General features: G+C 39.5%; 1 protein-coding gene across 10 annotated transcripts; it reads right to left on the reverse strand.

Annotated features, from left to right (window-relative positions):
- Window positions 1–1,845: 1,845 nt before the first annotated feature.
- Window positions 1,846–14,423, reverse strand: LOC121678144. Of its 10 annotated transcripts, none has more exons than XM_042057435.1 (7): window positions 14,052–14,423; window positions 8,406–8,690; window positions 7,614–7,721; window positions 6,945–7,011; window positions 6,672–6,846; window positions 5,710–5,875; window positions 1,846–2,358 (listed from the first exon to the last, which is right to left on the reverse strand). In XM_042057435.1, the coding sequence occupies exons 2-6, from the start codon at window positions 8,646–8,648 to the stop codon at window positions 5,710–5,712; spliced, it is 759 nt and encodes a 252-aa protein (XP_041913369.1). In that variant the 5' UTR covers window positions 8,649–8,690; window positions 14,052–14,423; the 3' UTR covers window positions 1,846–2,358. The 10 variants fall into 10 exon arrangements, 9 of the variants coding, with proteins under 9 accessions (XP_041913369.1, XP_041913359.1, XP_041913352.1 ...); XM_042057425.1 differs by lacking the exon at window positions 1,846–2,358 and adding an exon at window positions 2,368–2,814; XM_042057418.1 differs by lacking the exon at window positions 1,846–2,358 and adding an exon at window positions 8,878–9,058 and having other exon boundaries at window positions 5,183–5,875.
- Window positions 14,424–16,077: the final 1,654 nt, after the last annotated feature.

The raw sequence follows: 16,077 nt of genomic DNA on the forward strand, positions 1-16,077 counted from the left end.
TTACATGCGACTTCACTGCATGATCTCTGTGCTAAATCTGATCTGTAATAACAGTAATCACTCATTAATAGAACCGGTACTGACACCTTGTGGTAAGACGTGGAACTACAGATATCACCACAGGTCCGTGTAACGCTTTGCAGTGCATTGTTCCGCTTGCCCCACCTTCTGACACAAATCGAAAATTGAGTTGTCATTTCAATTTTTCATTTTTCTGGTGTACTCGGCAAGTGAAGAGTTAGATTTTTTTTTAATGTTTGTAGATTTGTAGTCATGATTTTTTCTGTGGAAATAGGTCAATTATATGTTTTGAATTTTAAATTCGTACCTGGTCCATTACCAATGAAGGGGAGGCTTGGATGGGGTGGGACGGGTGGATAGAGCAGATCTCTCTCTGGTAATGAGGTGTGCAACTGCGTGGGTGGACCAAGCACAAGTGTGGTACGGGTCAGTCAGTCAGTCAGTCATGGACTATCAGCACTTTATTCAATTCAGTGTAAACCAAGGGGCCCAGCGTGTCACACTTATAGGCCGAGACATATCAAGGGACCGTCTAGAGGCGATCTTTAAGGTAAGCTGTAGAGGCTAAGCCTAAACTTAAAGCCCCGAGGGGTTATTCGACTGGGCACTTAATTGACGTGCTATATAGCCACTTGTGTCTATGAAAGGCATCCCAAACGTAACATGCCGTTTAAAAGTTATTTATTGCTCACCACAAGTTATATTATAAAATTCCAGTGCTCAAATACTATACAATGTATCGTCAGCCAGTATGGCCTGCCACAGCAAAGCGGTCAAAAAACTTTGTGTGCTCCCCCTCCGTCAAACAACACCTGTCACCTGTACGATGGTTCCCCCTTATATGGTGTGCACACATAGCATAACATAGTGACACATAGTGGACCAATTAACATTCACATAAAAAAAATGGCTCCTACATAAGCCTTTGAATAAATCTAGCGACATGATGTTTTTTTAATGTGTGAATGGAAGTGCTGGCAGCTAGTGATAGCATCTACAAGGGCTAGCCAGGGTGCTAACTAAAACCCTTAATATGTATTTAAAATGTATTTAACTGACCGTTTAATTAAAGGCGATCTACATGTTTAAATTGCTCCAGGGCCAGTATAACACAAAGAATTATATGCTCTGGTCTACCCTATGGTAGGCTAGCTAGTGCAACGTGCGGTACCTTGTTCAAGGATAGCATATGGCGAAGCCAGAGACTTTCCTCTCTGTACTGGCCAGTTATTAGGGCGTTGAAGGAGTAATGTCTGTTACAAGTCTGTTTTACACTTCAGAATGTTGCGAGTCCGCTACCAACCCCAGGACCACAACTGTTATATTGCTTAAAAGTCGATTTTAAGCATAACAGTTGTGGTCCTGGGGTTGGTAGCGGATATCGCTGTGGTTAGTTCAATACTCTATTGGCACGTAAACTAATCCAACATATTTCTTATGTCTCTCTAGGTGGAGCCAGATACCGTCTACCTCCAAGATGATTTTTCAAACATTCCGTTTCGAACGGTTCAGGTAGGCCTATGTTTAACATTTTCGTTCTTGCATGCGTTCCGCCACCAACATATCGGTCCTGATTCCTTTAACAGTATTATGTCCTTACCGCAATGTCCAGTACAATATCCTTACTGTATATATATATATATAGAAAAAGAGATTTTTATTTTTAATTAAAAATACTTTTTTATTGAATACTTTAGGCTACAGTACATGCAGAATACAAGAATGTGACTGAATGTAACTAGCTTCAGTCTTCAAATGTGCAACAATGTAAATCAACAGTTTAATCATTTTAAAAGATTAATTCTTTACTGATGTTACAAGTAAAAACAATTAATACACAACACACTCTTACTTTACACATACAACACATGCACTTACTCTCTCTCTCATTGCCACAAAAAGGAAAAAAACTGCAAAATGCAATGACCGCACACTTCTTACACATTCAACACATGCACTTACTTTTTCTCTCTTTCATAACACACATTTGTATAAGACACAAAATATTGAACCTGTGAGTCAATGCCTAAACTGTAAAATTGCCACAAAAAGGCAAAATGCAATGACCGCAAACAATGACTTGCATATCTCTTTACACATACAACACACATCTTACTTTATACACACACAACACACCCATAAGTCAATGTCAAAACTGTAAAATTGCTACAAAAAGGCTAAAAAACTACAAAATGCAATGACAGCACAAAATGACTTGCATATCTCTTTACACAACACACTTCTTACACATTCAACACATGCACTTACTCTCACTGTCTTTCATAACACACATTTGTATGAGACACAAAAGACTGAACCTGTGAGTCAATGCCTAAACTGAAAAAAGAAAAGAAAAAAAAAAAAAAATCCAATGACCGCAAACAATGACTTGCATATCTGTTTACACATACAACACACCTCTTACATACACACACAACACACTTCTTACTTTACACATACAACACACATCTTACATACACACACAACACACTTCTTACTTTACACATGCACTTACTCTCAGTCTTTCATAACACACATTTTTATAAAACACTAAAGATTGAACCCATAAGTCAATGCCTAAATTGTAAAATTGCTACAAAAAGGCTAAAAAAACTACAAAACGCAATGACTTGCATATCTCTTTCTTAACACACGCGCAATCACAACAATGCTGTAAGCTTTAAAAACTGTACGATTGAACCATATTAAACGTGCAAGTCAATATATAGCACTGTACATGTCAATGAAAACTACAACTACTTGCTCAGCTCCCTTTCTCTTGTAGACTTTGAGCTGAAAATAAAATAAAAACGTGGATGTGTAAGAATAAGTTGTTTATCAGACTGGCAAAACTTTTAGACCAGGTTGAAGTCACAAAAATGTGCCTAAATAAAAAAATTCTCTTTTGAGTAAAAGTTTAGGGCCGTTTAAACCTTGTAAGTGCATTCATTTCTGTGAACAGACCACTGTGGAGTCCATTATCCCGCTTATTCCACTGTTGCCACTTGCGTTGTGTTCATTTCCTGTTACAATTTTAACGTTTTAATTGCTAAAACTGTCTTGTTTGTAGAACTAATTTCTTCCGACACATATCAACTAATTTCTCAACTTACAGGACAAACTGCCGTTACTAGTTCTAAATGGATGGTTGCTACGGCCAAAGGCCAGTCGTTAGTTCTATCTCTCCTGTTGTCAAGCGGGCGTATCCCAAGATTCTGATGAACTTTAGTTTTGAAACATCGCTATTTTACTTAGCCTGCTGTCATCCATCTAGCTAAAAGCCACCTCCATCATATGCTACAATGTTGCCATGTTCTGAATAGTGTTAATTTCGTCAGACGAGACGAGAGGAAATATGTTCGTCAACGACCTTTTTTTTCATGACTAAGACGAGACGATGACGAGACGGCAGTAATGTCCTGAAACACTGACTAAGACTATCTTAAGATGAATTATTGTTGACGAAAAAAGACGAGACTAAAATGTTTTGCATGAAATAAGAACTAAGATAAAATCTCTCTTCATTTTTGTCTACAAAATGAGAAGACAGAATATCTAGCTGTTACGTTTTCAAAATATTCCGAATGAGTTCATACGCAACAGCTTTCCTGTAGGCTAGTCTACGTGCTGTTGCAACACGAAACTACATGGAACAAGAACACTGGAGATTTCTGCCAGAGTTACCAACTAACTACCTAAGCTTTATGCCACAATGCTACATACCCAGAAGTTGAAGCTTCTCTCATACAAATTAACATCCACCAGAATGTCCATACGAAAATGTTCATCATGTAATGTCAACTATTTAACTAGTTAGACTGATGATGCAAAGTTTGCTAGCAAGTAAGCTAATATGGAAAGTTCGCTAGCAAGTTAACTATGGCTAAGATGGAGAGTCTGTTTGGGGAATGTGTTGTGTTTGGGCGCATATCGCCATCTAGCGAGGCGGAGTAAAACATTAATACTTTGGTCTACGACAGTGTTTCTCAAACTTTTTCAGTTTCAGGACCACTTAACTAACCCTAGCTAAAAAAAAAAAAAAGATTAGACCTACTTCAACAGTAGCCTATAATTAGTCTACACTATAGGCCTACTCACTGAACCACCTTGCTTATTGTCTTTGCACTTTGCTTATTGTGTGGATTCATACTGTATGATTTAAACTGGCATATCTTACATAGACAGTGTTGCAGAACTGTTTTTACATACAAGTTGGTTCAATATTGCAAACAACTCATCTATATTATATTACCACCAGTGATTCCCGGACCACACTTTGAGAAACACTGGTCTACGAATATGACAGTGGTCCAGTCAAATCTTTTACTGTCTATGGTCAAATCCCAGCCGAGCTATAACTGTAGCTCGACTTACCTGTGCATGTAAACATACTGACTGACAAAAAATCAGAATGAGTAATTATAACAGACGAGTAGCCCTGTGGACACACAATATTGTTGGAAAATTGAGATGTGTGAAACACTATTTGACTCAAATGGTAATCAGAAATAATTTGTTATAAAAAAAGACTAAAATGTGTTGACTAAAACTGACTAAGACTAAGATACCTTTAGTTTTCTTATGACTAAAACTAGACTAAAATGACGAGACTTTTAGTCGACTAAAACTTGACTAACAAAAATGATATTTGAATGACTAAATATGACAAAGACTAAAAAGGACATTTCGTCACAAGACTAAGACTAAGACTAAATTAAAAATAGGTGACAAAATTAACACTAGTTCTGAACGTCTGTATTTTACAGCTGGGATGCAACGTGACAGTTCATTTAAACTTAACGAGTTCGGCGAATTAATATACAAATGTGATAAGGCCAAAAAAATGGATCTACTTCATAGGTGTGCAAATAACATACGGTTAATGGTCGTTCTAAATTACGTAGGACAATGGGAAATTCAACCAAGCAGTGGAATAAATTAACAATATATATCATCTTATATTTGGAATATTGACTGCTTGATGACATCAAGAAGGCAAAATCAGGTAAAAAACATATATTATGGTGTACAGGAGAGTGTGTTGAACAACTCTATGTGTTTAGAAATTAAATTTGATATAAAATATAGTCTGTAGACCCTAAAAACCAACTGTCCATGTATATGGACATTGCACAACAGAGGAGTTAAATGACCAAAAATCTGACTTTTTAACTAGGAAGTTTTTCTTTATTTGTATTGTTCAAATACATTTGGTAAACATATTCATAAATAATGACCTAACTACATGTGGTGATGCCAAGGATAGTGGGCCAGTTAGTGCAGATGTGCCAGAGGAAGCAGGAGAATTAGTACACAGCCGATAGAGAGTATGGTGGTAGTAGAGGGGTGGGTAGTATGGATGTAGTAGAGGGGTAGTAGAGTAAAATAGAAGTTATTTTACTCTCCACATACATAACACATACGTTATTTTACGTGGACAGTAAAATAACTTCTATATAAAATCATATTTTAATTCAAAATGCTTTTAAATGTTAGGCTCATATAGAGTAATAAAATCAATATTAAAACAAATCTAGACAATTTTTTTCATAATGCGTGCATGAAAGGGTTAAAATCAAACTTATTGTGTTCATTTAATTTCTGTATTTCACACATTTTGTCATTTTAGAGTAGTGGGAGGCAAACTGTTGCTCCCATATGTAATCCAAACAACAAAAATGTACTTACTTAGTTTGACGTCATCCACTCAAATTCAGTGAGCCATTGAATGAAGGTCATCACCCGGTTGTTCACACTTGTCACCCTTCTTTTGACAACACCACCCGTTTTGCGGCTTGTCCCTTGTTTGGCTGTACACTTAGTACCCTCATCCGGGTTGATCCTAACAAAGAATCTTGACAGAAAAGAAGAAAAATGCATATGATTACATCTACATTTCAGGAAGGATCATCAGCTACTAATGCTAGATAAACAACTTTATTTTCAAGCATGAAATGAGTACTGTAGACCATTATTTGCCAAGGTATGCTCATGTGTTTTTAAAATTCCCTATGGAAACTCCCTATAGGACTTTTGGCTCTCCAAAATGCATACTGACAATCAAATGCTTACTGCACATGAACCCCTTTGTGTAGAAGCATAATATTGGTCTGTAACACTCTGAAGTTTCTTGTAGACTATTTGGATTGTATGTCAGGTGTTCTGACATAGAACAACTACACAAAATATGGAATAATTACACAAAAGTCTCTAATTTTGCATTTACTTTGTTGGTTCAATGGTTGTGTATAAGATAGACTACACATCTGCACAACTAATATTGGATAAAACAACAAAGATTCAATTTCTATGGATTCTTGTGAATATTTCAGTACCTAATATGTTGCATCCACTTATTGTGCTGCAGCTACACTGCAGGCAGAGGTCAGGGTAGCACCAGCGGAGGAGGGCATTTTTGATTAAATTTAATTAAGACATACTATGATTAATCTGACAATGTGAAGCACTATACAGATTGTACATTACAAAAATCCTTTCAAATGGTGTACAATATTACTATGCTATGGTGCATGCAATTGACTTAGAATGTTGGGGGGAGGTGGTGGAGGGGGTTAACTGACCCGCCGGCGGGACAGCTGTGAATAAAGTGGTTTTAAGACTACAATAATAAACTCTGTGTTGTGACTAACCTTTGTACCATCTCCAGTGTTGTGGAGGCTGCCTCTTGATACTCCAAATTGAAGACATAAAACGAGGCAAAAAACAATGCCAAAGCACTTGTGAAGTCTGGCAGCTGACTGGCTTCACACCATATTTTTTTTTCAATGCTGACCATCCATTCGTGAGACGTCAACAAGCTTCTCCCTAAAACAATTAATTAACAGCATATAATCATATCATACAATAGAGTAGCATACATACTGTGCATAATGCTTAAAACATCCACTCCATGAACTACTTACCAAGCATGACTACCCTTGGTGTTGTGGGCAATGTAATGTCCGCCTCAGACATCTTGGTTGAGGTTGGCTGCAGACCAAAGGAAAAGAAAAGCCAATAAGGTATTTCAAACCATTTCTATTTAGGAATATTTGCTCCTTTTCAAATGTTAGATTTTTAAAAGGGTATGAAATTAAGAGCTCTTTACCAAAATCCTATATGATCCATTTTAATGCATTTTCATTATTTATGTATTTATTTCAAGCAATTTCAGTGGAACTGTATTTGGGTTATTTAATACCTCTTTTGTTATTTGATTTATCTTTACTTAATCAACTTTATTAATTTAAAAGCAACGTTTCGATCCCCTTGGATCTTTGTCAGGCCTTTAAATTAATAAAGTTTATATTTTGGAGCAGTTGCAGTGTGCAGACCACACTTTTTCTACTGTCTGATACTATTGTCTGGCACCTGCAGAAAAACTTTACTTTGGATGTGCGCACCCACTCTTCCAAATCTTTACTTAATCAAAACAACACAACTGCACTTGTATTACCTGAAATATAGCCAAATTGTGCTCTCGCGAGAACTTTGAAGGGGGAAATACACAATTAAATAAAATGACTTAATGTTTTCAAAATGGATTCATAGCATTTTGTAAAGAGCTGTTCAAATATAAAAAGAGCTGTTACATCTGTTCGAATGAAGATGTTGTCTACGCTCTCTTGGAAGGAGGTCATCAAGAGGAGAATGGTAGCAATGGCGATCTTCTCATCGGTCAGCTTCTCAGAGTCAATCTCCTGGAGGAGAGCCTGGATGTGTTTATTCAATTTCAGTCTTTGGCTGGCAAAATATCTGTAGATTCTCTTTCCTTTTGACAACAGAGCTTCACATAGACGTACGTCTATATCAATGTCTGTTAGCATGTGGAAGTGATTACATAGACCTGTCTTTGTAAAAAGGAAAGGCCACTGCTCATGTATTTCAGAAAGACTGGGAGGGGGCCAGGTGGTGATCATATGTCTTTGATAGACATATGTTAGATCCATGAACTCGACAACTTGGCCTGTCTGGATAGCTGAGGGTCCTGTTGACTGGAAGATGGTGGTCATGGTGTTTCTCTTTTGTTCAAGCGATTCCACAGTTTCATTTTCAGGAAGACCTGAGGGCTGCCATTTATGACAGCTGTAGCTGTCCGTTTCAATTCTGCCTGTCTTTATGGTATAATCATTATCACTGTTGTCATTCCTCGACCTTTTAGGCTGCCGGAGGCGATGACTGACGTTATAACGATTCACATGTTCTACTCTAGTTTTCAGTTGCTTTAAAAAAGAGTAGTGCCCACATCCCAACTGCTCTCCCTCCCCAGTTCTATCAGCAAATGTACCTGGATATTTGGACACAATGGCTCGAGCAACTTCAGCACAGACAGCTTTGGTCGGGTTTGGACAGTGAACTTGGAGAGCTTCAACAGTAATTCTCACCATTGCTCTTCTGTCTTCTGGGTGTGCTGTGTTTACCTCTCTCTGTGGCCTGTAGCAGACGTGCTGGCATTCTGCTCCATGGTACTTCAAAACTGCTGGGCCAGTACCTCTGTGAATATAGCGGTGGTGGTGGTGGTGACGGTGGCAGTGGTAAAGGTGAAGGGAAGAGGGAAATATCACTCTGAAGTTAACATCCTGGCAGAGAAAGTACAGGCGGAGAAACAGTCTGTTCTGTGTGACCATTTGAAGGAGATGAAGTCAGTTGCTCAGCTGGTTCTTCAAAGACTGAAATAAATTCCATATTTACAGATTGAATAAATTAGAGGATCAAAGAGGGAAGTTCTTGGGAAAATCATATGATGTATGATGATGGACATTTCAAACACTAAAAAAAAACACTAACCAAAAATTGATTTAAAAAACTGTTCTCTCTTGAGAAAAGACTTGCTGAAAATAAGAGGAATGCTCTCACCATTTGTGAATTTTCTAATAAGTCTCCGGTTCTGAATTGGTGTGAGAAGAGGAATAAGATCATCAGGTTGAACTAGGAGAAGATCTTCTCTTTTTCTCACACCAATAACATCTCTCATATTCAATGAGCATTCTTAGTAGTATCCTGTTAACTTCATGTTGAAGGTAATCAGCATCCATGTCTGTAATAGTTTAAAGAAAGCACACTGCATGATGCAGGGAGACAACTTTCAGGCCTGAAAATTCATATAATGGCAAAGGGTAGTAATCACACAAGCGGTCAGCCTGAAGACAAAGGAATTTTCCTTCAGACTCTCCCAAGCAACATCAATCAAGTCCAACATCAATCAAAAGCACCGACTGAAGCATGTCAACAACAAAATGCACTTGGGAATGATTGACCAAAATCACAGAAATCTTTCCAAAAACTAAGCCATGTTCATTTTCATCCATGACAACAAGCAGTCCTCTACTGTACTTTGTCCCTTTGTAGACCACTGCTGAAACCTCAGACATCGTTCCTTTTGGAAAGCCAACTGCCTTCACAGCCTCTCTCTCTTAAGACCACAATAAAGCTCCTCATCATATGCACTGGCTTCACCTACAGTTTGCACTGCACAGGGAAACACTGAGCCACTACAAAGATATGCCTGAAGAAACTGGTGCCTCTCTGCCAGTGTTTTGCATAGGTGAACAAAGTTGTGCAGCTTTCTAGCACATTCCTTAAAATAGGAATGCTTACTCTCAAATCTAAGAGTCCACACACGAATGAGAGGGCCAAAGTGCAAAATGAGATCACTGTAATGGAGCAAATAGTGATGCTTTGGCTTCATGGCATGACTAGGAAAGAGGGAAGATCTTAAATGCATATACTCTTTAGTCATTGTCTGCAAGTAAGCTACCTGATTGTGATGGATTTTGGGAGCACACATTAGTTCAACCATCTCTCTCAGTTGCAGGCACAGCTGCCAAACTTGATTATCTACTGGATCATCATTTATCCAACTGCCTATCAACAATGGAAGCAGCCGCAACAGACACCAGTTCTGTGCTGCAGAGCCAGAAAGCTTTTTTCCATCAGCCTTGACTTCACATGGCTTGTTGAAACCATCACTACTTAAGTATTTAAATTTTGTAATGGACCGGTTGAGTAGCCTAGAAATCTAGACGCGCCCCTAGCGGCAGCAAATTACATTTGCTGCCAGGGCTATTCTAGCAACTCTCCATTGGCTTGTGAGCTCCAGAAATCAAAACTTAATCAGGCCAATGAAATCGTGTATAGAGTCGTTAGGTGGGCTTAACATAATGATTGATGGCAGAGTTGCAACGGTTTGGCTTGAATTCCCTGCTACTTGAAAACAAATAAGATGGATGTTGCTGCTGGCGAACAGTGTGACACGAGTTAAGCTTTTATTAAGTTGGCAAACGTTTGAACTAGCCATGGAACTAGCCAACTAGCTCCGCTGGTGGGAAACGCATGGGACTCATAGCGCTGCCGCTGTCCTATTGCGTGCAGAGGGAATTTGAAAGACAACTGATTATCCCGCCCCTCGGACTGAGCACTGCGAACGGTGAGTGCCCAGACCCTACATTTTAATGTGGGTCTGGCTTGCCAGGCTACCGGTTGAGTTGATCATAGGTGAAATGTTTTTCTTTCACTAAATGATGAATATACAATGCTAAGTCATAGGACACAACACCTTCAAATACATCATGACCCAAACACGGAGGGAGCCCAGTGCAGACATGAAAATGTTTAAGTGAATTAAAGGGCGAGTCAAACTTGATCCCCTGTGCTATAGATTAATCTGTGGTGACCAGCTTTTTCACTGTCTCCTTATGTTCTGTTACTGTTCTTTTTGGACCTAAGGTGAGAGGGCTCTCCTGAAAATCTTTTCTGTTAATTAAGCAGTATCTGCAAAAATGTGTACTGCAACTAAAGTTCTCCGTGAAACCACTAATACAGTGGGAGCCAAGGTTATCCCCACAAATGGAAATTAGAGAAGCTTTTATTGTACTGCAATCATCTGCAGTAATGCCCTCATCCTCCAAGTCTTTAAGATCAGCAATAACATTTGAGAACACCTTCTCAAGCCCACAAGTCTTAAAGTCATTGTCTCGACACAGAAGGACCAACTGCATAGGATCGACAAGGGACCAGTTATGTGGCTCTATCTTACCAAGAGTTAAGTACACTGCTAAGATCTTGTGTTTTTTCCCCCTGAGCCAAGTGGATTTGCCACTTCAAAAGCATCCTGGTAAAGGATGAGAGACAACGAGGGAGTACTTTTTAAAAGGGAATTCTTTTTAACATTTCTCCCATCCATCACATCATTTAAAACCAAGTTGTCAAGTTGTGACGTCTGGCTTGCCCTGTGCACTGTACATAACGAGTTTGCTTGAGGAGTGTTTGCAAGGTCTTCTTAATCGGCACATATTGGCAAAAGCGCTCCTTGCCAGCAGTGTCAGTCCCTAGATATATTTGTGTTGGCTCCGTGTAATCAAAGTTTTGTTTGAAGAATGTCTTCCTAGTTTTGTCAGATCTCAGTGGTCCTTCATTATTCCGAGTTAACAGATCATCCTTACTGAGTTACTTTGAATTACTTTGTCAATCTCAGTTTGTGGAATGTTAAGCTTTAATAGCTTGCCTTGCAATTTACCAAAGAAGTCTGCCATACTAGATGCGTGGACATGCTGAAATCCCTCAATGATGTACTGAGTGGTGCTAGCTGGCAACTGCATTTTAGCATGCATTTTCAGATAAAATAATGCCAAGTCATGTAAAAATGACTCTTCAATGCATTCCTCATCTGTGTGATAGTCTAGTGTTGGAGGCTGAGACTGAGTGTCAATTAAACCTACTGAGGGACTTAAAACCTGAGCAGTGGCCTGTGTGTGTTTCCTTGAAATGTGCGTTGCAAAGGATGGCCTCACACGGAAATATTTTCTGCAGTTCTCAAAAGGACAGCAAACCTTCTTGCCATCTCGTATGTGCATTCTTAAATGACCACACAATGCAGAGAAAGTGTCTCCCACAAAAAAACATTCTTCTATTTGACAAGCCAGGGAAGAGTCCTTTAAGTGAGCATAGGCGCCGATTTATGTTTTCCTCCGTGGGTGCTCACGAGCGCACAAAAAAGTAGCCGTTTCGCATTTCAGAACCTTAGCAAATGGACAGCGGCCGACACGAACACACGCATATAGGTTAGACTTGATACTAAAGCCGTAAAGTAGGCTATTTTTCAGAACAGCGCCACTCCTCCAAATACAGATAGGATTGGAGATGAAAAGTTGAAGCGATCAGCTTTGTGGGAAATTAAGAATCAATACCACTATAGCCTAGGCCTAAACATGAATTAGTAGGCCTGGGCCTGGCTATCGATGTACGCCTACATGAAGATAGCATACAAGTCCACACAGTCCACTCAGTGCGCAGACCACCTAGGCTCACAAAGCTACAAAATGTTGAATTAGATTTGTTGACTCATTGCGGTTAATTGCACAGGAGGAACGTCTCTCTGCGGACAGCGGTGCGCTTGATGAAATCATCAGCGATGATGTCCAGGTTCTGCTGTCGGGCCACTTCTTTGTGAGAGTTCATCATAGCGATGTGATTTAGCCGGGCTTGCCCCATTGTTTACCGTAGATACGTTTTCAGTTGGCGCATTCCAGAAAAAGACCTCTCTGAGCAGCAAGATGTTAGAGGGACAGTCAGAGCCAGTTTCAGAAGCTTTGTGACTTCTGGCAGCATCATTCAGACATGAAGCATATATGCAGAATTTTTACGGCCACCTGTTGTTCACATCTAATGTAGAATTTCCGTTAATTTCACTGGGCAGATAATGATGCCTTATAAATGCGGCCGCTCTGTCAGCTGTTCATGCTTGAGAGCGGAAGTGTAGTTTTTACACCGGGAGTATGGAGCCTTGCTGCATTACCAGCAGCGTGTTAGAGAGATGCAAAACTGTTCAGTGGCATTAGGGCGCTTTAAATACACGTAATACTTCCCTCGATCATCACTGACAAGTGCGAAATTTTTCCGCGACTGGATTCACATAGCAGCTGTGGCGGCAAAATTACTAGGTCGGCAGCAGGAAAATTTCCGGTAGTAGATTTACGGACATATGAATTCAGACATTACAACAGAAAAAACACTACCGTAAAAAGTCTGTGAACATTGCGGAAATACACATGTCTGAAAACGGCTTATGAGACACTAGAACTGAGCTGAGTTATAGGTTGATGTTAACATCAACATCGAGACACTTGAACTGCTGAACTAAACTGAGTAACGTTATGGGTTATGTTACTCAGCTCAGTTCAAGTGCTCGTTAAAAACCCTCCTGTTCATTCAGTTATCAGGTTCTCTATTAAGTTGACGTTATACCTGACATTTACTGACGCTGTTTTACCGGCGTCTGTTATAACTTGATTATGACTGATTTTAACTGTTCGCTTATGCTCAGCACGTATTTCTCATAGTTTGGAATAAATAATAAATCACGTTAACTTGCATTGTCCAAAATGGCTACCATCAACCTTAACGTTAAGTCTCTCAGAGTAACGATGACGAAGCAGCAGAAACAGAGACGGTAGCAGCTAGGAAGATTAATTATAGCTTAGTTAAGCTTAATTATTACGATGGACTGAGCACGCCGGGCTATATGGCGTGATTTAAAATGTATCATCGTATTCTTGCTCGGGGTGAAACTGGACATGACAATTTTTCAGTGATGTTACTAACGTTAGCATGTATCAATAACTAAGTTAGCATGTTGCTAGCATGTTAGCTATCTTGGTAAAAGACAATGTTGCAGAAAAAACCCGCCTTTGCCAACTTTTGCTTGTCAACAAAATACTCCAAATGTGAACTTATAGCAATGCAAAGTTATTCATTTCAGACCTCTCAGACATTGACAACGCTACCGATCTTAACATTCTTAACGTCAAAAGCCCGCCTATTCCTTCAGTTAGCTATGGTTCTGCAAGTAGAACTAGTTAACGTTAACGTTACCGTTGACTGACGCTGTTTTTTCCGGCGTCTGTTGTAACCTGGCTGATTTCAACTGTTCACTTCTGCTCAGCATACATTTCTCATAGTTTGGAAGAAATAATAAATCACATTTACTTGCATTTTCCAAAGAATTATGAAAAGAGCTGAAGGCAGACACTTACCTCCACCATGTGCACGTTGAAAAGGTAGAAGTCAGCCAGACCGCGCTGTAACGTTAAAGCGGGCAATGCAATTGCAAAGTACAGCAATACCACGTACTATGGTTATGGTTATGGTTATTGTCGAAAGTGAGACTAATCAGACAGTAATTTACTGGGTCATTGTGGTAAGTAACTGGGAGAATTACAGATATGTTTAACAGCTGCTGGACACACATTTAAAGTTACGGTAGCACTACTGTTGTTTTTATCTACTGTGAAAGTGTGTGAAACAGTAGCGCTACCACAAACTACCTATTTCCCAGTAAGTTACCATAAATTATATGAAACGTCATCAAAATGCCCATAATGCAATGCAAAATACAGTAGTGATACTGTAATGATAATTTTACTGGCCATTTTGCGGTAAGGATACTGGGAAATTACAGTTAAGTAGGACTAGTGATGTGGTGTAGGTTGCTTGATGCCATGCCACCCACTCTAACCACCTGATACTGACAAGGAAACTGAAGAGCCACTTACACATCTAGTGTGAACTCTCTCTTTTATTATTTTATGCAGCTACCGTCCATGTCACAATCTGTGAGGGCCATGGTGTTCAGGTGGTGGGGGAGACGGTGAAGGAGTACGTTAATTCCGCTGATGATTTCACAATCTGCGACAGCAAAGGCCTTGCCATTGCTGACACAGCAGAAACCAAAGGTATGTCAGTTTAAATGTACACCACTATTAAACAGTTTCAGATATGTATTGTCTAACACACAACTATGAAATAAAAACAAAGCATTGACATTGCTGAATAATCATTTTAATGGAAATAATATACTGTATACTGTACTGTATACAGCATACTTCAAACAGTGCCTTTTATCAAAAAGCCACTTTCATAAGCATTTACAGGCTGATGGGAATTGGGCATTTCATGTGTCAGTTTTTCTTGGTGATGTGATGGTCCACCAAAGCTTGGTAAACCAGCCCCTCGTACTTCACTTCTTTTTGTACTGAGGGTCTGGACCAGCTGTATTGTAAAACACGTTTCTTCCTGGAGGTTTGGAATGAAATTTAAAATGATTGGATCTGCCTTTACCCAATCGCTAACATTTGGTTGTGACATGCAGTACAATTCAAATGTAGCACACAAAGTCATCATTCTCGCGAATACCCTCTGTTCACTGATTGGTCCGGTAGGATTTTGTTCAGTAACTGTACGTTCAAACCGCGAGCGATGTCCCAGAGTTGCAGAAGAGTGTCAAAAACATCGCTTGACACACAGCGGCAAAAGCGGAAATTTTGGCAAGTGGACCTTAACGTCAGGCAATCGAACGTTCGATCCTGCTTCATCAAAGGAGCCACATATCGACATCAACATTCTGATTGGTAGTTGCCAAATCGTGTCATAGCTCATTTCCATAAAGTTAACTGAAGTTTAACTTTTTTTTATCGCTCAAGACGCCCAAGTTTCGTCGCCCACCACACTTGTTGCTTTTGTTGCCCGTGTTGCCCATGTCCATACAAAGTGAATTACTTCCGTCGCCCTTGTTGCCTGTGTTGCTTGCGGTCTAAACGTACAGTTAGGCCATTTCAATGATATCAGGTTCAAACCCTCAGTAGAAAATGAAGTGAAGTACGAAGGGCTGGTATACCAGGCTAGATTACAGATGGTATTAGTCATGACAGATGGTATTAGTCATGGCATCAACCATAATATCGGAAAATTGGAGAATCTCTATGGAGTAGAAATAAGTCTTGATGAGGGCTGCCACACCAACTGTGTGCCTTACCCTGTGGACAGCACTTGAATGGGGAATAGAAAATGAATGAAACTGGCCTCACGTGCAGCCAAAAGAGTATGGCCTTAATATGCCAGCTAGATAGATGTTTAATGTTAGCTGTCTAACACATTGGCTGCCACATGAGGGTCTGGGGATCATTTGTCTATAGCTATATTTGGTGTATGCCCTATGCAGATTCACTATAACCTATTTTATGTGTGTTTTTGTTAAATAACAACTTTATCATGTATGTTTGT

This window comes from Alosa sapidissima, chromosome 1 (assembly GCF_018492685.1).
Source record: "Alosa sapidissima isolate fAloSap1 chromosome 1, fAloSap1.pri, whole genome shotgun sequence".
Taxonomy (NCBI): domain Eukaryota; kingdom Metazoa; phylum Chordata; class Actinopteri; order Clupeiformes; family Clupeidae; genus Alosa; species Alosa sapidissima.